Genomic DNA, 25714 nt, shown 5'->3' with positions numbered 1-25714 from the left:
GTAGTAGAAGGTCACCAGAGGAAAAAAAATATTTTTTTGAAAGTTCAAATGGAATAGTTTGGAAACAAAACATATGCAAACAAGAATTAAAGTTCTTTTAAAGCTTGGTTACAATGGAAATTAACACAGACTACGGTACACAAAATAAAAAGTGCAACTGCTATTCATGAATAATTCCATGTGAAAACTCTTCTGCTAGGAAAGTACTGGGTTCTACATTACTGAATGTATCCTTGAAAGCTTAAGCTGAACTGAATCTACACACACTTATTTCACTATTAGACTGTCTGCATGTGAAGCCTCTCAAAACAGCAATTTGAGTATGTCCTTGAATAATCCAGTGCATTGGCCACCACATAATATAGTCCTTTCCAAGACAACAGATGTGCCTCATAAGAAAGAGAGAAGTCTATTCTGCAATATTCCTACAGCTGCACTCTACCAACACTAACCTGGACCAGGAACGCAAAGTACACATCTCTTCCATCACTCCCAGTGATCTCTGCCACTCAGCAAGCACATGGGAAGCTACACCAGCACAGCTGGATTAGGTCACTAGATACTGCTCTTGAAGGGCAAACCAGGACACAGTGGTTTGGAAAACACTGAAAATTATTTTTACTAAATAACTTTTTATAAAGATATTCCAGATCTTTGCAAGGTCCATAAAAACACACACGCCCCTCCTGTCCCTAAAAATGTTGGTTGACTCTTCAGTGTTAGACGAAAAGTCAACAGTAAGTATAAGCCTTGAATTAATTAAATCCACAACTTGCAACTTTTTAGTGTTGTCTTCTCTGCGTTCATCTTTTTGTTTGTAATCTCTTCATGGAAAACTAATTTATTTTGAAATATGGTTGTGCTGTTCTACATACAAAAAATCCTAAAACCAGAACTGTATAAATAAAACTACCACCACCAAGGTTACTAGTATAAGACGTACATTTAACTGCTGCTAGAACGAGATGTACTGTTCAAAACTCTACTAAAAGCAGCTTTGTTTTTATTCAGTTAATATCTGATGAACATTGGTATTACTCCCTAAAAGAGTAAGTGTTACCTGTCCATTGAGCCATAATCATAACCTAAAAATAAGAATTAAAAACCTAACCAAGAGCATGACTGAAGCTATACTAATCAAAGCACTAGTTAATGAACACCTGTACGTCTTCCACATTGTGAAAAATCAGCAAGGTCTTAGCCACATGCTAACTCACTCACAGAAGATGACTATTTTAAAAATTGCTTAATGCACACACTAACAAACAAGAAAATATAAAAGAATTTAAAAAATAAGATCCTGTTGCAATATAATCCCACTGTATTTTGAAGAAGATATGAAAAATCAAAATGACTTGCTGAAACCTACGACAATCACAAAGACAGCCCAGTTAAAAAGGAGAAACTCTTGAAATCTGACATCTAGAGGACAGAATACATACAGAAGCATACAAGTCATAGGCAGCAACTTCAGTCATCCAAAATTATAGTTACTAACATTTTAAGGATTAGAGGTGCTCGCGTACCTAGGAGAACAGTCTGAATTTTCTGCCAGTACTAACTAATAGTAAATTCACGCACAAGCCACTACCAGAATTATTATTTACAGAGTTCTCCATTAGACAATTCTCTATTTCTTCTACATGGACATAATTTAAGACACTAAAAGGACTGAATAATTTTTATATCAAGACACCAGAATGGGATTATAACGTCTGAGTTTAACCCATAACTTGCACTTCAGTTCTTCCACCTGCAAAGCACACTAAACACTCTTCTTTCACCTTTTGTCTCCTCTGAAATATAAATCCCTGAGGAGAAACACTGTGTCCTCACATGTTTATAATGTGCCTGGCATAAAGCAGTCACAGTTTTTGTCAGTGGCTCAACTACCACTTATACTAAGTGATGCAATAAATGACAGTGCTTAGTCATAAAGTTTCTACTTTCATTCAAAAGTGCTTGGAATAACCGTCTTTTTTTTTTAAACTATGATTTAAACCCAAATAGTGGGAAAAGTAAAGCCTTCTTTCTCAAAAACACATGCCCAGCATTCTTGCACCCTCTTGCAACTCCAGATTTCCTCTCACTGTATCTCCCAAGACCTTGCCCACATTCTTATGATGCCTCCAGTTCCTCCTTGGCCTCTAATCCTCAGCTGAGCAAGAGCGAGCATGAATTGTGGCTGGTTCAGAAGTACACATCTACTGACTAATCAGCTGGTATGATGTGATGACTAGTTGACCTGCAGGCCAGTGAGAACAGATAACAGTTGAGCTCACCATTGCAGGTTTTCCTGCGCTAAGGACTCATTAATTAACAACTTTTTACTCAGGCATCAATTTTCAACAAATCTGAGAGCAAGTTCTCCTTTTTGGAGCCCTTGATCTCTGAGCCAAATTCGGCTAACCTGAATAAGGGTTCAAAAGCTATTTAAAAGGAAAGTGAAAGATTGATAGCATAAGCCATATAGTCGAGAGATCTGCCTAACCTATGGAGGAAGCCTCAATGCACGGAACAGTAAATACATGACGACAATTTCCATCAACATCATCTAATCATATACCACAAAAAATAAAATCCATATAGATTGCCTAATCGTAGTGAACTTCTTTTCATATTCTGAACACAAGAGAGGTTGCCAAAAAGTCATCCTCCTTTCCTGAAAATCTGTGGTATCCTTACCCTGTGATTTCCTCATGTCTTTTGTGGCTAAAGCACGATTCCCATGCGGAACACTGGTAAAATCAGGATTGGTCACATTGTTAACTCTCAGCTCTTGCCCCAACGACTTCCGACCATAAGTATTTTCCCCAGATCCTCCATTGACACTGTAGCCACCTGTGGAAAAACCAATGTGAGATTAAAACAGGCTATCAGACCATATATTTAGTAAGGTAGTATGTTATGAGTTATTAAATTCATATGCAAATTAGCAGCCCTATCCTCTACCACCTTCTTTAGCTTCCCTTTTCACTTTCACATGCAAAAATGTTTCATTATGCCCTTTAAGTTTCCAGGTCACATATTCAGAATCTAATCAGTCTTTTTTTTAAGCATATGAGAAAACCACTATTGCAATGAAGTTTAACATAGATTTTGTTGCATTTGGGGTTTTCTTATTACTTTTGACCCTGTATTTTACAAGGCCCTTCATGTCAAACTGCTAGTATATACGGCTAGATACATTCACTTACTTGCTCCTTGATTATGCACATCAAATTTCCACTCTGTTTTTGTTATAAATCCACCACACAGGCTCCATAAAATGGCCAAAAAAGAGAAAGCTTTTAAAAAGTCACAGATTATTTATATGTACAGATTGAACAACTCTCCCTAAACATACAACAGTCAATATTTTCCCCACACTAATACTAACATTATCTCAAATTAATTAAACTCAATCCTACATTCTCCCATTTGAGATACACATGGTACATCTTTGGTAACAATATAAAATGGAAATAAAAGTGTCATTTTGAGTAATTCAATTATTTTTACTCCTAGATCCACAATAATTTACATACTCAAATGTTGAAACCAAAGATTTTTCCAGTCTGCCACACCACTTTGAGGGGCAGGTTCTTCCTCTGCAGTACTGTACAGAAGTGAAACTGTCCCCTGAGCCTGCCCCATACCTCACTCAATGTATTAGAGCTCACCTTCCAGGCAGCTGTGCAGGCAGCTTTCTAAAGTGCCTTCCCTGCCTGAGACAGGGAAAAATCAACTAATAAAATTAAACCCAGAACAACAAAAGATATGCAAGACTTCTTTCAGAAAAGGTATTTCCACAATTCCACCTGCATCAGTGTATAAAAGCAAGCCTGGGGAAAAGGAGAGGTGGCTCTCCGTAAAAAGAGGCAGCCTAACAAGACTACAGGACAGATTAAAAAAAAAGTTCAAACATTAAGGTGAATCTGGACCTTAGTAGATGTAAAGAATGTCATCTTGAAGGCAAAGCTTTTGATAAAAAGAAGCTGTGAACTACCAGTAGAAGTCTGTGTATTTCTATACACACGGGACTACCCTACCATTACAGAATCCTGTGCAAAGTCTCAGTTGTAATTAACTAATTACAGTTACAGTAAAGATAATTTGTGTATATTTGGATTTACAACATTACACTCAATTTTTAAACATAAACTAGCATGTATGCCATCTTAGCATTATTTTGTCATAACAAACCAACACTGTCCTATGAAGGAAATTACTTCTAATAGCAATAATTATGTTTATGACTAAACAGAAGTGTATCACTAAAATTCAAAGCAACAAAGAAAGTAGTTTAACTGAAGATGTCAGGTAATCATGCATTCAAGACCACAAACATCAACTATCAAAAATAGACATACTACCATACACTATCAGAGTTCTTAAAGTTATTTCATACTTTCCCTCTAGCACACAAAATATCCCAGCTTTTTTGGTTGTCTGCAAAGGCACGTAGTATTTGCTACAGCGTATTTGACATTATATGAAATGAATTCAACACAAACCTATATTCTCCCATTTGACATATAGATGGTACATCTTTGGTAACAATATGAAACAAATTGTCATTTAGAGTAATTAAAAAAACAGCAGGGCAATCAGGTTTTTTGGCAATAAGGCTGTAAATATTACATTATAACTGTCCAGTTATCTCCTGGTCTGAAAAGTTTTTGAAAATCCTAATATATACAAATTCTATTCATTTCCCTTTAAATGTTAAACCTGAGACCAAATAAGAATGTGATCAGCTATGTCACTGTTATTAATTTTAGCATAAATATGCGGATACCATGACATACGAATACTAGTGCAGTATCTTTTTAGCAGTAAGGACTCTGAGCACATCATAGTTACAAATCAAAAGGGAGGAAAGTGTTGCAGGAAGGGAGAACATCTCATCTCTAAGTAAAAACCCAAGAGCCTTCTATTTAGTTTTAAAAACTTAAATCTACCAACTCCCCTGTCTTGTTTTATAAAGTAAAGGAGAGAAGACCAAGGGGAGAGATCTAATTGCAGTCTTCCACTAGTTAATGTGAGGGGTTATTAAAAAAAAAAAAGCACGCGCCAGACTAATCTTACAGATGCAGAGCAAAAGGACAGGAGTCAACAGTCATAAGTTGCAGCAAGGGAAATTCAAAGTGGATATGAGAAAACAATTATTTACCAGGAGAGTGGTAAAACACTAAACAGGATGCTAAGAGAGGCTGCAGAACCTCCCATCCTTGGAGGTTTTCAAACCTGAACAACTTCAAGAAATTATCAAGTTGGAAGTAATTTTTATCATCAACACCAGAAACTGGGGGGGGGGGGGGGGGGGGTGGTGGTGGTGTGTGTAATCTCTTCTCAAGGATTCTAGGTACTTGTGACATACCATTATCCAGGATAGAAAAGTTCTTTAAAATGAAAACTCCATGCTGGCAGACTCCAACAGATTAACTGAAAAATCTTAGTAAACAAAGAAACTATTCTGCATCTATAAGCTTACAATTTCTCCAAAAATAAAAATTAACTATAGATACTCAGAATTTGGTTTTACAGTACAGAATATCCTAATCATCTCTTTTCAAGTCACACCTGAACAAAATAGCATAGTTAAAGTGCTGAGCTAGCAGAGACATGCCCTGTAAGATACAGTACTTGAGGGAGAGAGAGGTGCATTTTTCTTTTCAAATGGCACTTTCCCAGCAACTTCAAACTACCTTACTGAATTTGTCCAAAACTTACTATTTCACTATACTGCCAGTACGTTCTTTAAATACTAGTACACTTCAAAGTATGAGAATAACCTACTATGCCAGTCTGTGTGAAACACAGTAAGACTCTCCATGCTAGCAAACACACTGACAAATATACTCACTTTCTAAGCAGTTTCTCTGTTAAAGTTAACCAAATCTTAAGGTTCTCAAGGTATGCAGATTAAATACGTATTTCACACTCCTGCCTCTAACTAACAGTACCTACTACTTATAAAAAAATAAATTTGCATCAGCACACCCAGCTGTAACTTCCCCTAAGATGTAGCAATTCTTTACAGTTAGTTACAGGGCAGAGAAGTAGGGGGAGTGCGAACGCTTTTTAGGCTCCTGAACAGAAACTCCCACACTAATATTCCTGTGAGATTTTTTTTTTTTTGGAGTCTGGCCTGCCTGAAGATTTACATAGTCTAAAAAGTGACTCTGCAAGCAAAAAATCCTCCTATTTGATACCTGTATTTGGCAATTAAAAAAAAAATCAGAATACAAATTTTTTTCATAATATGAAAGAGAGATGATTCTGAATTTTTAGCTATTTTCCAGAGAAAGTATTTCTATTCTCAAAAAAGAACAGGAAAAAATTGTATGAACCATACACCACGTGACTTATATGAAGTCAGACTGAGGCACATAGTAGAAATTCCCATTAATGACAAAATATAGATTTGATTCCCAATCAAAGATTCCAGTTTGCTGCAGTAAAACTGCAATAGGTAATGTATCAGATTAGTAGCCCATTTAATCAGGCAGTCCATTTTCAATACCAGACACACTAGACAGTATTCAGGAAGAAATTTCAACTTGCAGACCAGACACATCCAGAATACTATTCTTTAGGAAAAAGTGCTTATTTTGTTAATGCATTAAGTCTTCTCTTACATTCTTCTCCTAATGCAACTGCATATTTTTCTCACTATTCATATCAACCACAACATTTCTTTGATCCCTGATAAATCTCTCAACACAGTGATACTGTGGCAATGAGCTGTATCAGTTCACTGCCTTTTTTTTGGAAAAAAAAAAATTCTCCACCATTTCAAGTTTACTGCCTTTCTCTGAATGTCCCCTCACAATTTACACATGAAACAGCAATCTGTATACCTTTTTCTTCATTCTGTATGTCAGTGTGGACTCTGATATCATCGTGTCTTTGTCGAGACACCACAGCTGAATTTGAGGGTTGTAATCCATAGGAGGCAGAACTGCCCCGATCTCTGGATGAAGAGTATTTTAAATTGTCCTGGTCAGCTGATGCACTGTCAGTTCTATAAAGAGAAAAATATTTTTTTTATGTAGGGGTATAACAGGAGTGGGATTCACATTCACTTATAAATGCAACATATTTAAATGACAATCCCAAAAGTATTTTCCTGTGTCAAAAAAGTTGTATGTCTAACCTGCTTCTTAAAAAGTGACCTTAAATTCACATTGGGATTGGAATTGACTAATTATTACAGCAACATGCAAAGGAAATGCATTCTAGTGCGCCAGTGCCTTTTCTCGGGACGTTCTCAAGTCTCTCTTCAGTTGGATGCCTATATAAGGAAAAATTACTTCCCAGAAGTGAAAAATAAAATACAACTAGGTATAGGTATATACCACAGCTAGGCGATACAGTGTCTACCATTTGTGAAAGTCATTACTAATCCACACATGAACATTTACATAATATGCTACGGGCCTTATTGAGCAATGTAAAACCACTTATTAGATGGACGTGTTACTAGCACGTAACTGATAATCAATACAGGAACCACATACTAAGTTTTTGCAAAACAAAAATTGCAAAACAAGAAAGCAGACTTTACTGTGGAAAAACCTGGAATGTAAATTAAGAGCTGTTATCCTTAGAGTAAATGTTTGCAGATAAAGAGTTAAAAAATAAAGAGTTAAAAAATCTGCATTAAGTTTAAACCACTCGTATCAGGAAACTGATATGAGCCCAGAAAAAGGAAAAAGGTGAAAATTATGAAACCAACTCTTCTCACTGGACATACTAAGTGATTTCATTTTTAAAAATACAGTAACTTTAATATACTAAACTTGTGCGCATGAGACTTCAGAACCTAAATTCAACCAATCACTTTAAATGCATTCTTACAAGCAATACTGGAGGTTTTACATTAAAACCAGTAAAACAATACCCATCCAAAACAAAAATCAGCAGAATTTTGTTCAACTCAAGTATATTTGAAATCACACTATTCAAATTATTTACAGAGGGCTTTTCCTAAGCAAACTCTAAAGATCTACTATTTTTATTTTAAGCTTTGGATAGTACATTTGATTATCTAACAAAAAGCAGGACAGATCATTCCTTTTCGTTCCTGTAAATTAACCACAATTTGTGTAAGGACAAACACCACATGTTCTTGGGAAAAAGCCTTTCATTTTTACTTTTCAAGAGAACACTGTGATTAGAACCGGTAGACAAATTCAGGGAAAAGGAGTTAAATACATCTCAAGGCCAAAAGGGAAAAACACAGCTAAAATTTTTGAAAAGCAGTTGTTACTTAAGCTGTCCTGAAGGCTTGCTATTTTCAAATACAGCTCATCCTCAGTACAACTGGAAGAGTAATACCATGAGGGTTGATATTTGCAAAAACAACTGGAATTAAAGAAACCCCCCCACATATTTTATTCTCTTGAGAATGTTAAAAGACAACGTACTATCAATTTGGAACAGGGTTCAAAAGAAGAAAATTGTGCTTTTGCCCTGTTCTCACAGTGAAAGGTTGACATTAGGTTTGCTTGGCAGGTATTATTCCCTTTTGCTCTACAAGCAAATTCATCTTTAGATATACACAGTAAGACTCTTTTCCTCATTCAGTATTCACTGTGGCATCATATCTACTGTTTTGCTGAGCACTTGCTTGGACTATTTTATAAAATAGGCTATGCTACTCAACAGGCAAAGCCTTAGTAAAAGTCTTTACTCATGACAGTCAACTAGGATTGTAGAAATAATTATGCAGTTGGACCTTCATTATTCACCTAAGTTACACTGAACAACAATGAAGTTCTGCACTGTACCTTCAAATGATACGAACTTTAAATGTGCCTACACCATGTGCAAATTTTTCAGTCAGCTACAGAGTCCCCAGATTTTCTCCCTGCCCTAAAACCTCAGGAGACTTCCAACTCACTTTGAGGAACAGCAGAGTTTATTACAGAGAATTCAAATCATTTTAGCCTTTCAATGAAACAGACTGACAAATTTTCAATTGGTAAATTTAAGTACTGATGGGTTCTTAATAGCGTACCTCCCCAAAGAGCATCGCTTTTTTTAAGGCGATATGCTGTAGACTGCATCATCTCCAATTATCAAGTATTAAGTCTTAAATTCTCAAGTCTGAAGGCAAGCTGATTAAACGTACAATTTTTAAGACTATTCTGCGTATCCCAATCAACTGAAGGACTACACATGTTCTCAGCTAACCTCACTTCCCGCAGCACGGCCTTTGAACATTTTGTAAAATTTTCCATTGTGGTAAAATACATAAGCCTATTGTTTCCCTGGGAAAAACCACACACTCACTTCGTTCTGTCTTTGGGAACAGCTTTCTGCAAGCTAACCTATTCACACTTTATCATCCAACTAAAAGGTGAGCATAATTTTATTAAAAATATATAATTGTTCTCCTATGTATCAATTTAAGAGACAATAGTTCCCACTGAAAACATTGTTCCCACCACAATAAATGTGTAGCTTAGATATCCAGCAGTTTCTGCCCTTTCTTTATGAGGCAGAGAAAAAACACTTCACAGAAAGATACTGTTTCCAAAGAACTAGGTTCTGTGACCCAACTGGCTGGTATGGTCCATATTGCTTTGAAGAGAGATTTTGAACTGAAAGAAGCTTGCAGTAAGATTCACACCAGAAGCAGAGCCCACTATCTCATGCGCCTGTGCATTTCTAGCTGTCCCGTGATGCACACCATTCCTCAGGTGGGAAGCAAATTTAAGAATTGTACTGCAGGCTCCTGCATCAGCACTCTGGGAGTTTGCGGTGTGGGCTCATCAAGACCTGGGGACACGACCCCAGTATCCATCACCTGCACCTGTGCTCCCTTACCGAGGAACCCAGACACCTGGGTGACACAGGACACTGCTGTGCAAACTCACAGCGAAGCACGGTCTGCATGCACAGGAAGAGACATTTAATTTTCAAATCTGTTTCTGAAAAATAACATTTTTCATGTCAGTAATGTAGTCATGATTTTGAAAGGCAACCACTTAGAACTCAAAACGCAGCCACTCTGCGGACAGGTACTTGCCAAAGTGTCCTGGTTTCAGCAGGGATAGAGTTAATTTTCTCCCTAGTAGCTGGTACAGTGCTGTGTTTTGGATTTAGGATGAGAATAATGTTGATAACACACTGATGTTTTAGTTGTTGCTAAGCAGTGCTTACACTAGTCAAGGACTTTTCAGCTTCTCATGCCCTGCCAGCAAGAAGCTGGGAGGGGGCACAGCCAGGACAGCTGACCCAAACTGGCCAAAGGGACATTCCATACCATGGGACGTCATGCTCAGTACATAAACTGGGGGGAGTTGGCTGGCAGGCAGTGACCGCTGCTCGGGGACTGGCCGGGCATCAGTCAGCGGGTGGCAAGCAATTGCACTGTGCATCACTTGCTTTGTATATTTTTATCATCATCATTATTATTTTCCCTTCCTTTTCTGTCCTGTTAAATTGTCTTTATCTCAACCCATTAATTTTAAACCCCCCCCCCCCCCCCCAATTCTTTCCCCCATCCCACTGGGGTGGAGGGGAGTGAGCGAACGGCTGTGTGGGTTAAACCACAACACAAAGTCTTACAAATAATTACTTTTTCCACCTCCCTCCAGCCCTTTAAGGTACACTGCAGCCATTCCACCAGGCGATGGGAAGAACTGTACTCCCGGCTACCTCAACTTATGCCCGTCTTTCAGGAGCACACTTTTCCTGTTCACATGGCAGTATTTCCACTTTAATTACATTGTGCCAAGCAGATGGTAGGTTACATGACAGTCGTAAGTGCTTAGCATCATCTTTCAAAAGAAGTCTATGTAACAACAAATTTATCAGTTACATACATTGACTTTGTCACAGACCTGAACAAACATTGTATATTAATAAAATCACAATGTACAATGTTAGCAACAGATAAGCAGAAGTACAAATACAAATGTGACATTAGACAAAGTCAGAATGGGAAACTGCAAGGATGAACATGACTATGATTACCTTATACTGTAGCTTCAAAAGCTTATTTGCCACTTTACGAGACACTACTCTGTTTTATTTCCACCTGAAAAGCTCGTTGATGGAGACTAAGCAAAGTACTTCAAGACCTCACATGACAGTTTTCATCTGTGCCTGGTTCTGGGTGGAAGACTACCTGATTACCACCAACACCGGCACCAATTTCCTGCATATGCTGTTTTAGCAATATCATTTACACAGAAGAGATTGCATTCAGTTTTCTGCAGGGTGATTTTTAACCTGCCTTTATCTATCAGAAAAAGAAAATAGTTCACCCACCTAAATAAGCAGAAATGGCCACTAGTTCTCCCTAAAAAAAAGCTACTTAATTTTTTTTCCAGGGACATACAAAAGGAAAGTTAGACTTTTCAAAAAGTAAGTGTATATCTCATTCCATTAAAAGTATCAGCATGATTTGACTAGCCAATTTGTATGACTGAAGAAAGCATGGCTGAGAACAACTGGCTTTAAAAAAAATAAATCTTTTTATCCAGGAAAAAGTAAAACAGGTCAATCAAAAATATATCATGTTTCTTTAGTTATATGGAAGCCTTAAGAATTTTTGTCCAAGAAACTTGTTACAAACAATCTGGTGTATACTATTCATTATCTGCAGCTCTTTCAGAACAACCCTGCCATATGGATATTATTTTGAGACAAAATCACTTAATTATTCTATTTGATTTTATTTCCAAGTACAGGATCTACATGGAGGATTTATTCTGAGACAACTCTACTGTATGAGTTGTATTATTGTTCAAGTCAGTCAATTTTACTTGCTTATTTGCTCTATTTGCCAAGTTTATTTGCTATAATGCAGATAAAGTCTTCATTACTTAAAATCTTTATCAATAAGACATTTAAAACTTAGAGTCACTGTATCCACTCAAATTAACAGCTTCCCACCAAGTTTCTGACCTTTATTCCACTGGCATGCAAAGCAATGACAGCCTTCTTTTGCCATGCTCTTTTATCATCACTTGGTCCACCTTGCCAAGCCCAAGCCTGGCTGAGCCCACCCCAAAGCCTACTTTTGTTCCTACCCCCGTGTTGAGTGAGCACAATGAGAGTTTAAGTGGCCATGTTTTCCATTAGTGAAATAACAACTAATTAACTATTTTCCTACTGCAATTCTGCCATCTCCACTGCTGGACAACTACCTGCAGTCACAGTAGCTTTTCAGATCACCTTGATTCTGCATGACTCCCTTCTTACATACTAGCTCACCAGTTTCCTTCTGTCCTGTGATGGACATTAGGAGAGAATGTCAGGGAAATATATTGCATATATGCATCCTGTTCTTATTTTTCCATAGGCATCTTCTGATAGCCATTTTTGCATACAGGATATTATGCTAACTAAACCATTGGTCCGATCTAGCATGGCTATTCTTGTATGGAAGACTATCTGCTCTCCAAGTTCCTTTTGCTTCCCACTGACACACTTTTATCTTCTTTCATCTTTCTCACATCTCATTCTCCTCTGTCTTCACATTAAAAACAAAGGCTTTCACATTACAAATTTAGGCTCCCCCATTTTACAAAAAAAACAAAAAAGCTCTTTGATGTCATACCTTCCCAACCTTATCAGCATATTCAACACACTCAGCTGTGAAAGGAGATCAAGAATTACTTGCTGCCAGTTCAGAATTGAACCCATTCCTGTTCAGCATCTCCCACGCACAGTCCACTGAATCTCTTCCCAAGGTTTCCATTGACCTCTTCACAATGGCACCTCACAACCGATACTGCATCTCGTTCTCTAAGCTGCCTTCAACACCGCAGACTATTTTTCTCCCCCCCCATTTACATATCTATCTCACTCTTTGCACTCTCCTCTCTCTCAACTATCCCTGAAAAGATGGAGAAGCCTTACCAACTTTCATCCTACATGACTCTATACCCATTCTCAGGTAATTTCAGCGACATCCTCAAACATCTCTATGTTGTCAACTTTTAGGTCTCTCAGTTACAGACCTGTCCAAACTAAGATTTCAGCCTATTTCTAACAAACATTTTCTGTGTACCTTGTTGTACATGCAAATGCAGAAGAAATCGTCTCTGTCTCAACTTTCCTTACAGACAGCACCCACTACTATCACCCTGCTTGTCATTCAATGTGTTAATCCAGCATTATGAACAGACAATATCCACAACAACCAGTGCCTGCCTTTTGTAAAAGACACGCCTCTGCCCTTCACGGCCACATAAAAAGCACTGCTCTAACCATCACTTTCTTAGCCCATTTGCCCTGATGAGTTTCTTTGCTCCCTGCAAACACCTCCCATTCTGTCTTTAATTAAACACAGGGTACTTGTCCTCAGTTATAAAGTGCTAACCAATACTGCTCTCCTGCTCAGGTTATAAGCTACCTGGAAGGAGAGCCATATTTTACTGTCTGGTCTCATCGTGTCTAGACCCACAGGGACCTAGGCGGTAACTTCGTTTGGCAGGCACCATGCTAAAAGAAATTAGTAATTCATAACACTGACTTACATTGCATGAGAAGGATACACTTCATTTTCAAGAACTAATTTCATTAGTGAACCTAGTAAGACACTTCTGAACTCAGATGTGAAAGACTTTTTCACTTTTCCATATACTCCCCCTGCTATCCTATGTTCATGATAGGAGAGACAGAAAGGTCCTGTTAATTAAAATCTTATCTTCCTTTTCTCACTTTCGCCTAAGAACAAGAAAGCCATGGTGCGCCCTGCACTTGCTAACCTGCTACCCTGCACTCACACTCCTGCTTAGTACCACCATAAGCACATGAAACTTGCTTTGCCACCCAGACCATTTCCTATCAAAGGGAAGTATTGCTTCAGTACTGAATTAGCCTTTACCACTCTACCGAATTAACTCTGCTCACATGCAAGACCTGCACACTGACATGATTTTATTTCCCCCCCTAGATGTCACATCAGGGAAAATGCAGTGAGATCTGTCAAACAAAAAGGAAAGAAAAAGAAGAAAAGGTCTAGAAAGCTATAAAGATTAGAAGAAGGGGGAACAAGACCTTGTCAAGCCTTCTCAAAAAAAACTCACTGTTCTCTGTCACATACATCCAACATTTATCTAAAGTTTTTGTGTTGCTATTAATTTAGAGTCTGGTACACCTCAGTGTGCAAACTAACACGCTCATATATATCAGGACAACTTCTTCCTCTGTAATACACGGCTCTATCAATACACACACTGTAGGAAAACCAGTCCACATGCATCTGACAGATATGGCTGCATTCATGCAGGCTCAAAAAAAAAATCTAATTAAAAACTGCTCTCCCTTAAAGAAGGATGTGGGCTCCAACTTTCAGTTTCACACAGTTTTCACCCCAAGACCCAATGCTCATTAGCATTACTGAAAGTTCAGAGGAGTCTGGACCTAGTAATGAGAATCGATCTAGTCATTTTTACACACACAAAAATGTGGATTTGAAAATACAATCCATCTGATAATACACCTGTGTATTAGCAGTTCCTTTTTTCCCCCCTTTAGGAACTTGAAACAACTACAATTACTGCAGTTTTCATTACTTTGGCCGTGTGCATTCCCCTCTTCCACGCCCTGCAAGAAAGCATTTACCAGCAACATCACCTAAGCTGAACAAAACTAACAGTCAACAGAAAAGAAAGCAAAAGAAAGAATACATGGGTATATTTTGTGTTGCTGGGTTTGTCCAAGAGCATATTCGAAACAACCAACGAAAAAAGAAACACTCATTGCCAGTTTTATATAACAGATCTCCTTTCAACCGTGCATGTGAATCACTTTTAAAAATTAGTTGACGCCAAAACAACAAAGACTGATTTAATCTCTGCATCGTTCTTTAAGCTCTTAGCGTAGACTCACAGGTTCCATATCGCCAAAGCTATCTTTTTGAGATTTAAAAAGCTTGAGCATAACATACAGAGAAAAATGTGCTCTGTGTTTGGGACTGTGCAAACATTTCTGATTCCTGGGCGCTCTCACCAGATTTAAAAAAAAAAAAATATTTAAAGGAAAGGATAAAGTTAAATTCTTACAAGTAACAGGATCAGTGAAGAGGTGTTACCTATTTCTTAGCAGGAGCTCTAATCACACAGTGTGATGGGAACAGAACTAGGCCCTATCCATGCTATGAAGCTCCCCTAGTCTGCCACACTCTCTAGTGCTTTCAGATTTTTGTTTCCGCTGTGGCTTTTGGGATAATTATTTTAGCAGCCCAGTTTACAGCAGCTGTACTTGAGAGCTAAGGAGGCACCAAACTACAGCATGGGGAATGGACCAGAGTCAGACACTGAGGTAACAGTCTAACTTCTTAAACCAGCCTTATCACCAGGCAAAGCATTTCTGCAGCTACACTCTTACTTTCACCCCTAACACAACTGAACCTATTGCAGACAATGCTATATTGGAAAAAGTCAGCTTCCTAGCCCTGTAAGATGTATTTTTTTAGGCTAAAAGATAGAACTTGTGACAAATTAATATATCCAACCAGAAAGCATTTATAGAAGCCATCCACTGCAAAGATACAAGATGTACATCCAATTTCTTCCAGGTGGGAAGGTCAAGAGTTAGGGTCCAGAATTCCAGACTGCAGCCCAGAAATCTGAAGCAAGTTAGTAGTTAAGGAGTAAGAGAGAGACCAGCCCTCTTAATTCCACCCCCAAAATCTAGAAGCTGTAAGAAGATGTCAGCAATGAGGTTTGCAAGTTTTTAAGTGAAGAAAAAATAGTAAGTTATTTGACCAAGTAGTCCAATAACAGAACAAATTAGAACTTAAATAACCATGCCCCACACACCACTGAAGACAGAATAGCCTCTAGCATTAGCCCTAGAGGCTGCACTGCTAGCTGTTCAAGCAAAAGGAAAGCTTCCTTCACAGTAAATACTGAAGTTACATCTGTGTTTCATAAGATCTACCTTCACATCCACCCAATTTTCCTAGTCTAAATCTCATGCGACTGGGACTGTCATCTGTAAATACATTCCCAAGCATGTGCCACTTTGTTCTTTGCTGGAAAGTTTAAAAGTAGGATCCCATATTGTGTTAAACTTTCAAAACCACTAAAAAAGCCCCAAATCTTCCACATTAAAAAAAAAACTTAAGAAACACCAAATTTATTTACAATTTCTACATGACAATTTTGACTCTTAAAATAGCAAAGCTGAGCAGTATGGCACAACATTGGCATCAGATATATTAGAAGTAATCAAGACCTGAAATACACTCTTTATACTTGACCAAAGAAGTCAACAGACTTTGAATTTCACTTACTAAGAAGTACCAGGTATAAGCACACCTTAAAACCTAACACATTGTATAAGCTCTCACCCCACCTACTTACAGCTCAACTACTTTCCCCAGGAAAAAAAAAAAAAAATAACCTTGTACTGCTTTATTAACCCCCAGAAGACTACGAGTAGCCTCCGTCCTTCTCCGGTTAACTGCCAGCTGAAAACTAGACTGAAAACATACAGGTATCAAGCCCACCCCCCCAGTTCTCCACCCCACTGCAGGCCCCCCAGCGCTTCAGCTTTCCAGGGAAGCGTCTCCCACCGCGATGCGCAGGGAGAGGGAAGCCGCTGCCTGCGGCCACACACCAGGTATCAGCCAGATACGCTGCAGCCACGCCGAGCCGCGAGAGACCGAGGGGAGGAGGGGACACCGGGAGAAGCAGGGGGAGGAAGGAGCGCTCTCACCCGTCAGCTCAGAGCCCAGACCGGGGTCCCACCGAGCCCTGCGCGGTGACAGACCTGTCCCGGTCCCGTCTCTAGCCGCCAGCAGACACGGATCCGGAAATCCCCTCCGCGCCACTTGCCCGGCTCCCGCCCGGGCACGGCCGCGGCCGGCCCCTTCCCCGCCGCCTAGGCCCGGCGGCCGGCCCGCCGCCACTCGCCCCGCGCTAGGCCCGGCGGCTGCCGCCCGCCCGCCTCTAGGCCCAACAGCCAGGAAGTGGCTCCGCCGCCGCTCCGAGCCGCCGCGGCCCGCGCCGCCCCGCTCCCGCAGGCCCGGCGGCGGGGCCGGGTCGAGCCGCCAGCCGCGGCGCCCCGCTGCCCCGGCCCCCGCGCCCCGCAGGCGGCCAGGCCGCGCCCCCTGCCCCAGCCCTGCCCACCTGGGTTGCCAGTCATTCCAGCCCCGCGGGTGGTAGTGCTGCCTGCTGCCGGTGCCGCTCAGCCGAGACCCCGGGGCTCTGCGGCTCATTACCTTGCCCGAGACGGCATGGCCGGCCGGGCAGCGGCGCGGGACAGGGGCGGAGGAGGACGAGGAAGAAGGGGGGAAAGGCGGGGGCGGCGGCTCTTCACTCGCGCTCCGCAGGCGGCTGCTGTCTCACACCGGAGGGAGGGGACGCGGCCGCCGCGGCTGCTCCGGCTGCTGCCCGGCCGCGCGGCATGCCGGGATCGCGGACATGGGCCGCCCGCCCCCTCCGCGGGGCACGCTGGGAGGGCGGGGGACGGGGCGCGGGGGCGGTCCGCCTCCGGCAGCCGCGGGACGGGCTTCCCCACCTGCGGCGGGGGGGCGTCCCCGCTGCTGTCCGCCCCGCGGGGCCTCGGGCGGCGGTCTCCCGAGTGAGTGGGCGTGAGGGAGCGGGCGGTCATCGTCGCCACCCCGCCCGGGGCGTGAGAGGAGCGGGAGATCCCAGCCCCCCAGGTCCTGAGGGGAGCCTCAGGCCCCTGGGCTCTCAGGGTCGGTGACAGCCGACAGGCTTCTAGCCCCCTCAGCTGTGCGGGGAACCTGGGACCCTGGGCATGAGGGCAGCCAGGGGATCCCAGCCTGACCAGCGTGAAGGGATCTGGGGTATCCCGGGCCCTGAGAGGATCCTGGCACCCCTGCACCCTGAGGGGACCAAGGTCCCCGGGGCAACAGGGGATGCGGGGGCGCCCGGTCCCCCAGCTGTGAGGGGAGCCAGAGAATCCCAGACCCTGGGTCCTGAGGGGCCCCTTGGGTGCTGGGGTGGGACCACGGTTCCCAGGGCGTGAGGGGAGCTTGGGGCCCTTGGGCCCTGAGAGGAGCCGGGGCTCCCAGGACCTGAGCAGAGCTGGAGGACCCCTGCCCTGCGCCCATCTCCCTTTGTTAAGAGCGTGCGGACATCCTCCCCCCTTCCCTCTGCAGGGGTCTGTGCTGCTCCAAGCCTTGCTGGGGTGTCTGTGGGGAGCTGTGTCCCTCTGGATAGATCAGATCCTCATCCCCATGTTTCTCCCCATTAGGACATGTCACCCATACATGACTGCCAGGGAGAAGTCTGATGTCTGGCAGTGGTCAGCAAAAAGCTGACTAATCCCACACTAAACACTGACTAAACCCATAAGGTTTCTCCTTCCTCACAGCTGCTAAAATGCATTTCAAAGGCAGACTAGCGAAATAGTGTCTTTCTAAGCCCGGATGACTCTTCTGCGTAAAGCAGTTACCACATTTGCTAGAAGGGCATTGGATGCCCGTTGTGGGGAAAGCCTATCTGTAAACAGGAAGGCAGGCAAATCTGAGGGGGAAAAAAAAAGTCCCCTCAATTTGGTAGATAGTCTCAGTACATTTTCCAAAAAAGATGTGAAGACTGTCTCGGGCATATTTATATTTCTCCTGCAAGACCTGGAAACTTACATTAGCTGATTTGATAAACCCAATTCCTGACTGCAGAGTATTTCCTTAGTTACGAAAAACTATAATAGTTTAGTCAGATACTCAGCAAAGAGACCTGGGTAGATCAAACTCTTTTTTTAAATTACAATACCCTAGATTTGAGACCAAAGACCTGAGGAGACTTTTAAAATTCCCCTGTGCCTAATACACCATGGTTCTGTTGGTGACTTAGCTAAGACAGATGGCATACTGCCGCCTCCCTTGGATTCTGCTGGGCAGCCATCATCCTGCTGATACAGTCTTGTTGGCTTACAGTCCATAAGCAATGTGTGCAAGACACATACAGATTTCAAAATCAGTTTCAGGACAAAAAAAATAAAAGTCATATCGGAAGGCTTCATTGCAACGTAATGCCATTTTGATGCAACATGACCCAGTGCCCATCAGACTGCGTTTCAACTGACATACGCTTGTGTATCTTAAGTGAACCAGTTTTGCAAAAACAATTCCATGAGCCACGATAGATCTTTTTTTCCCTTCTTTCTAATTGAGATGGACATCCAGAATTACAGAACATGCGGCAAAATTAGGTTTTTATAAGTAAGTATAGCAACAATACCTGCTGCAAATTTGCTCACCCTTTCCGACAAAATCTAGCAGATCCTCTGCCCCTGGTGATGCAGCAGGTGATGATTTTTCTTTTTATTTCATGACTGAGTAGTATCCCAATGGTAACAACATGAATCACTTGAGGGGCAAAGTAATACTAGGAATGTATTTTTAACTACCTTTCAAATCAATTTAGCAAGGGGAGGTAAGAAAGCAAGCTGGCATACTATGCCCAACAACTGCCTGTGTATAGCAAGAGTTTAAGAACCACTGATTTAGTGTTTGGCCAGTAAATTTTATATCAGAAATCCTGTATTCTAGTGGTGAATTTGCTGCAGTCTGTGTGGTCTAATGCAGATCCCTCTTCTGAGTGCAGTCATCTCCATTTGTAAAATGGATCAGTGATGTTTAGCTTTCTAAACTGCTGTTGTGCACAGCCTTAAAACTGTAAAATGTTATATAGTTGCCAAATAAAAAGACATACTTGATCTTTTTCTACAAGGATGATTATATTGCGAAATTTAAATGGTATTACAGGTAACAGTTAAAATGCTCATCAAGATTTGTGAGATAGAGCAATAATTATTTATATAGCACTTTCTCAGTTGCAGATTTCAGTCAGCCACTTTGCAAAGATGGGTAAGGCCATTAAGACACCACTCTATAAATGAAGAAGCCCAAGGAAGCTGAGACCAGGATTTTCAAAACTGCCTTCTAATTTTCTGTCCTCAAGTTTGGGACTTCAGTTTTGGATACTTAGTGGCTGGCACTAACATCAGTTGGAACTGTAGATTCTTGAGTCTGGTTAAAAAATAAATAAATAACGTGTCTAAGTCTGGACCCTCTCAAAATAGAAACATACGGACTTAAAAGTCCTGTCTTAAATCTCAGAATGAGTCGATGACACTCACAGAGATACGTCTCCCATCTCACTCCGGGGCGTATGTTCAGTCCACTCCATCAAACTGTCTACATCCATCCTAATGCAGAATTCTGGAGTGACAGACACTGTGAACCACACTTTTCCTGCTTTATAATTCATGGTAATGATTTCTCTAATATATAAAAGAAAGCTGTATTAATCTGAGTGTTATTTTTAGTTGGAATAAAGTGCAGATTGTATATATTTAATGTGCTGAAATAGGGCGGTAAGCACCATACTGCATCTCTTACCCCTTACTAGTTTATTTCTTTACTAAGCAGTATGTCTAGAAAAAACAGCATGTGCTGAGGTTTACAAGTCACTTTTGGCCCTTGGCTCCCTCTGATCCATAACAAAGCTACAGATTGAGAGAAAAACAATCACCAACCACAAAAGGAAAAGAGATACTACTTCCTCTTCTGGAAATAGGACAGAAGCCAAGGAGCAAGACAGTATTTAACTAGAGCAGAGAAGTACCAGACATCAAGATCCTGCAGCCTGTGTATTGCAGATGGATGCCTCTTAAAAATTATAAAGGATTCCTAGAATAGTTATTCCCTATACCTGCCAATTCTACTGCTTTGATGGCAGAATCCTGTTTTTATCGGTAACCTACTAGATTTTCAGTTGAATGGCCCCATACACTATTTTCTGGACATAGCAGACTCAAAGCACGTGATGCATGGCCGATCTGTGCAGGCATAGAGAGCCCAGGGTGTCGAGAACATATTGTACTTGTGGCGCAGGCACAGCCCGTCAGCGCATGCACAGTAGGCCCCTCAGGACTCCTACTGTTTTCTTCATTAAAAATGTCGGCAGGTATAATGATCTATGGAAATCGCGCTGCTGAGCAAAGATACTGTCTATCATGAACAAATGGTGCAGTCCGCATTGGGGCCTACCTTGTTTCATCTCAAACTGGAATTTTTCCTTATCCTTTGGTGTGTATTAATACAGAAATCCAATGTAAAAATAGTCCTAATAGCAAGGCATATTAACCATTCTAGGGTTTTGTGTTGAAAATCTTTTTAATGCAAAAAAAGTCAATCTTACATTTTAGAATTCCATTGCAAATGCACTGGGATTTGAATACTAACAAAAATCATCTTTCACCTTCTTTTCTTTACATAAAATACTAAGGAAAATATTTTACTATTTCTGAGTATTTATAAAACCACTTTGAATTTAAGCGGGATAGCACATGGAACCATCTGCTCCAATTCCCCAAGGTCTTTTAGAGGATAACTTTTACTGAAGAGTATTCCTCTACATCAGTGCAACAAATACAATACATTCCCTTTCTTAGAACTTGCATTTTTGCTCTGCTGAATTTCTTTAAGGCTATTACATCTTCAAGGCATTTTACATCTCCTAGGTAAGTAGCATTATGTACAGTATTTGAGTAAATATTTGAGTTCCTGTCACAGATGTTCATTATAGATTTATTACATCATGGACTATAGAAGTCCTTGGTTGTGTGTATAAGCTGTTTCTTCATTTTCTGTTTATTAACTATAAGCTTCCTTAAATGTCCTAGACATCATTTACATATTACCAGCAGCAGTCATATATAATATATAAACTGAGCACTTCCATTTAAGTGACTGGTTCCTAAACAAGTAGTCATTGGAGTTACTTTGACCTAAAAATACATAGCCTAAAACAGTTGTAGGTCTTGAAATATTTAGGTCTTGAAATGTCCAAGGAAAAATGGTAGAAAAGTAAATTTTTTGTCAATGAAATCAGCCATAGTACATCTGTTAAATTTCAACCAGGGTTAAAATGGCGAGGTAGCCCAAAGCAGTAGTTTCCATGCTGGTCTTCAGCAGAGGAGAAAATGCAGCAATCCTTTTGTGAGTTTTGGAAGTCACACAAAATGCCTTAGAGGAAAGTCCTAGTCCGCATGCAGCGTGTTACGTAGTTAAATTGACAGCATCATAACAGCTCGGTTAAAAAAATTTCTCAACGTCTCTGAAAATCAAACTCTTGGTGGAACAGTTGCATGTCTGATTGGTAGGCAACGCTGGCCGAGAATCAAATGTGCTTTTACTCATACGGAATAAAATGTGTGCCACAAACAGCAGTTCCCTCTCTTCTGTTCAATGAGATGGTGCTGTACCCAAGGTCCTGCCCAAGATGTTGTGTTATCTGCAAGCCAAACAGCGTGGCTGCAGATTAGTTCATGTTGCTGCAAGCGTTGGCTGTTTTGACTGGCAGCTGTTGGGAGATTTGTGCTGCTTGCATTATTTCTGGAGAGCCTGGGCAGAAGCTTAATGAGAAACACTGCATCCTGCAAGAGTGAAAAGCTGAATCAGGACTTACGAGCAATTGCATATTATGAAATGCTGCACAATGCTGGAACGGAGCTGGCATTCGCTGTACTGCACTGCAGAAAAAGAGAAAGCTGGAGCAAGAAACAGTTATCTTTTAGCATGGATGCCAATAGTACAAGACTATTCTACTGTGAAGTCCTTTTGAAAAATTAATAGTGTACTCGATGCTTCACCTTTCCGGTGAATCTGAGAATTTCCATCTGTTAAAATAACTGTGCTCTCACATAAATTTTCATGCTCTACAGACCCAAGTTTATGTCATGTTTGTTGAAGGGGTAATTTGAAAGAGGCTGCCAGGAAAGTATCAAGCCCTTAAGACATAATAAGCCCAGGGAAATTTGTTTGGATGATGTAATAAATCCAACTTGTTAATTTAGCTCAGTATGGTGCTTATTGCTGATAGTGGAGCACTATGAAAATTAAAAGAAAAATAGGTCTAAGAGGTGCAGTACAATTAGAAGTGAAACATACAGTAAATTCCCCCAAGGTACTTATCCTTTAATTTTCTCTAATTTTAACTGCTTTTTCTAGGCTTATTTTCCTACCTGTTTTTTAATGTGTTCCAGGTCTCAACATTACCAAGTCCTTATCTCTCTGTCTTTCCTTGAAGCCTCTGGAAAAGGCTTTGATGATATCACTAGAGATGTCCCTTGGGTCATACTTCGAGTGACAGCTTGATAACCAGCCTTTATGAGAAAAAACATAGTATCAGAGCACAAAAGGGAGGAGCCATAGGGCCAAACTCAGAGAGAGATTTAAACAGCAGGTCCTTATCCACCAGAGTTCACTGCTCTGACCCAGGTGGTCTTCCATGGGACTGAATTTATGTGTGAAGTACAACCAGATTATCTGCCAATTCTGCACACATTTCTCAAGTCCCACTCAGGTTTTCTCACAGTCCTTCTGAAGGGTGTTTTTGTGGAAACTCACAAGTTGAGGTGTTTGACCACACAGCTGGAAATGGGACCAAAAGTTATTACTAGAGGACCCACAGCCCACCTGCCGGCCAAGGGACCACGTAACCTCTGCTTCCATGAGAAACCAGCTAAAAAGACAGTGTCTTCCACGGCTCTGGACGTTTGCATGATAGCATGCTACCAGGGTGGAAAAACAGTCATCAGCAGAAAACGAATGGAGTTGGACTCCTTCACTTGTGGCGTGTGGATAAAGCTGGGGTAAACTCAGGGTCAGCAGCAGCAGAAGTTGCTCTGCTCCAGCTTAACCACGGCTCTTCTGCTTGGCGCTGCGGAGGACGGGCATCCCTGTGGCTGCAGCCACCTGGCACTATCTAGACGAAACCCTGGAGGGTTCAAAGTCTCCACAGGAGGAATTGAGGCCCCAGACACTACTTGGTTGAAATCTCACCTGCATAGTTGTTATTGCATGTTATTTTTGTGAGAAAGTCTGTGTCCGTGTCTAAATAATGACACAATTCAAGCTGAATCAAATGAGAATAAATTGCCTTCTGCTGCCAGATACATTCAGTGCAAAGACTTGGTATTAATTTGAGCCTGTGAAAAGCTTGGTGTGGGAGAGCTGTCTAGCATTATGTAAAAGATAATCTGATGTCCCAAATAACATACATGCATTGTAACCACCAAATCATCTTCCTGTAGTGCCCTGTCTAAATCACTACAATTTCCAGCCTCTCTAACAACAGCCTTACAACCACAGCTTCCTTCAATACGCAGCTTTGACTCATCTCCAAGCCAGGATGAAAAAATAGTATGCGTTCTTGTGCATAAAAAGCATACATTATTCCTAGTCAACCTGAATTCTGACTTTTTCCCAATTTGCAAGTTTTACTTTTGCAGCCTTCATAAAGTTCTTTTAATTTCAGTTTTTGCATGTTTACAGAGAAAACTCCAAGGATTTAATCAGAAATAAACAGAAGAAAAGACAGCAGATCTCATCATGCAGTATTGACATGTTCTTTTAACTTTTTTTTTATTTAGACATAACTGATACTCCTTAGTCCCCAATACTTGTGATTTGTCCTGTAAAAACCATGTTATTCCAATAAAACTCTATATATTGTAAAGCTTTCTAGGCAGAAATGACATCTTTCCTTATGTTTAACACAGTAAGACCTTGATCTAGTTGGGATCTTGGAGCACAACATAATGTTAAGTCTAATAATTCTGCTATAGAAGAGTCCAAGAGCCTGAAGTTGGTGGGAGCTTCATCATTTGAAGCAGAAGGAGCCCTTAAACAGGACACATCTCTCTCCTTCTCTTTCTCTAATTGTTTTCTAGACCATAGTTTACGGTACGCTTTTGCCCGGTTCCTTGTAGCACAGCCGTCCTCCTTGGACCACAGCTCGTGCAGCTGATGCACACAGCAGTGTTACAGCCCTTTAACCCAAAGGCCTTTTAACAAACATGATCAGCCTTTCATTCAGCTAGAAAGCAACTGATAAGTGACACAAATCTATTGTTGTCTTTCACGTGAGTTCCTTTAAATTCTTATTTGAGATATTAATTAGATTGTTTTCAGCCTATGGTTTGTAATTGCTTAATTCTCTCAGTTTCTTGAACTTGTTGTTCCTCAGTCTTGCAGATATGGCGATCATTCAGAATGAATAAAATTAACCTTGAAATAATCAGTAATGCACAAGGATAGTGCTCCATCATGGTGCTTTTTCTTGTTATTTCTGTTCACTGAATATAAAAACAGGCAATGTTTTGCGCTCTCAGCTCATTCATTCAGATGTTTTTGTAAAACACTGACACTAGAAGCTGCCCTGCATTTATTCCATGTCTGATGTGCCCATTAGTTAAACACCTACTCTCCAGATAAATGGAATTCAGCTCCAAGCGTGCAGACCCAGTCCACCAACCCCATAATGACGTGCTCGCAAATCCATAAATCCTGGCTGTACGCTTTCACCAACACACAGCTAAAGAACAAGCTAAGCGTTTAAATGCTGAGAAGAAAACCCATGATGAGACAAAAAAGTGACACTGAGAAATGTAGCGGTACGAACCAGAGCTGCACAGGTAATTGCCGTTTGGGCGTAGATACCCCTCTGAAATGCATTTGCATGTATGGTGTGTACATACATACACATACATTTCTATAGACACTAGCTGGATCAACATAATTGGTTTCCTTTAAATCTGGAATCCAAGCTGAAAAAAAGAACATCTAAGTTTGAATGAAATATATCCTTTAAATTTTGAACTTCATAAGATTAAAAATGACACTGAAGCAAATTACAAAGCAACCCATCACTTCTAAGACACACTGAAATCAATTGTTCCGGGCAGATTTTTAACGCATTTCCCTCCTCTTTTTGTT

General features: G+C 40.9%; 1 protein-coding gene across 1 annotated transcript in view; it reads right to left on the bottom strand.

Moving 5' to 3' along the window:
• SMG1 (SMG1 nonsense mediated mRNA decay associated PI3K related kinase) overlaps window positions 1-17339 on the bottom strand; it is a 69027-nt gene extending 51688 nt beyond the window's left edge. Inside the window, exons 1-3 of the mRNA XM_076351321.1 lie at window positions 17088-17339; window positions 6846-7009; window positions 2686-2841 (exon numbers count right to left, since the gene is read on the bottom strand). Of these exons, the coding sequence (XP_076207436.1) occupies window positions 2686-2841; window positions 6846-7009; window positions 17088-17176 (409 nt within the window). The 5' untranslated portion in view covers window positions 17177-17339. The remainder of the gene's footprint in view (window positions 1-2685; window positions 2842-6845; window positions 7010-17087) is intronic.
• Window positions 17340-25714: the final 8375 nt, after the last annotated feature.

Source organism: Aptenodytes patagonicus, chromosome 13 (assembly GCF_965638725.1).
Source record: "Aptenodytes patagonicus chromosome 13, bAptPat1.pri.cur, whole genome shotgun sequence".
In the NCBI taxonomy this organism is placed as follows: Eukaryota; Metazoa; Chordata; class Aves; order Sphenisciformes; family Spheniscidae; genus Aptenodytes; species Aptenodytes patagonicus.
This window is presented reverse-complemented; position numbering and strand designations above follow the sequence as displayed.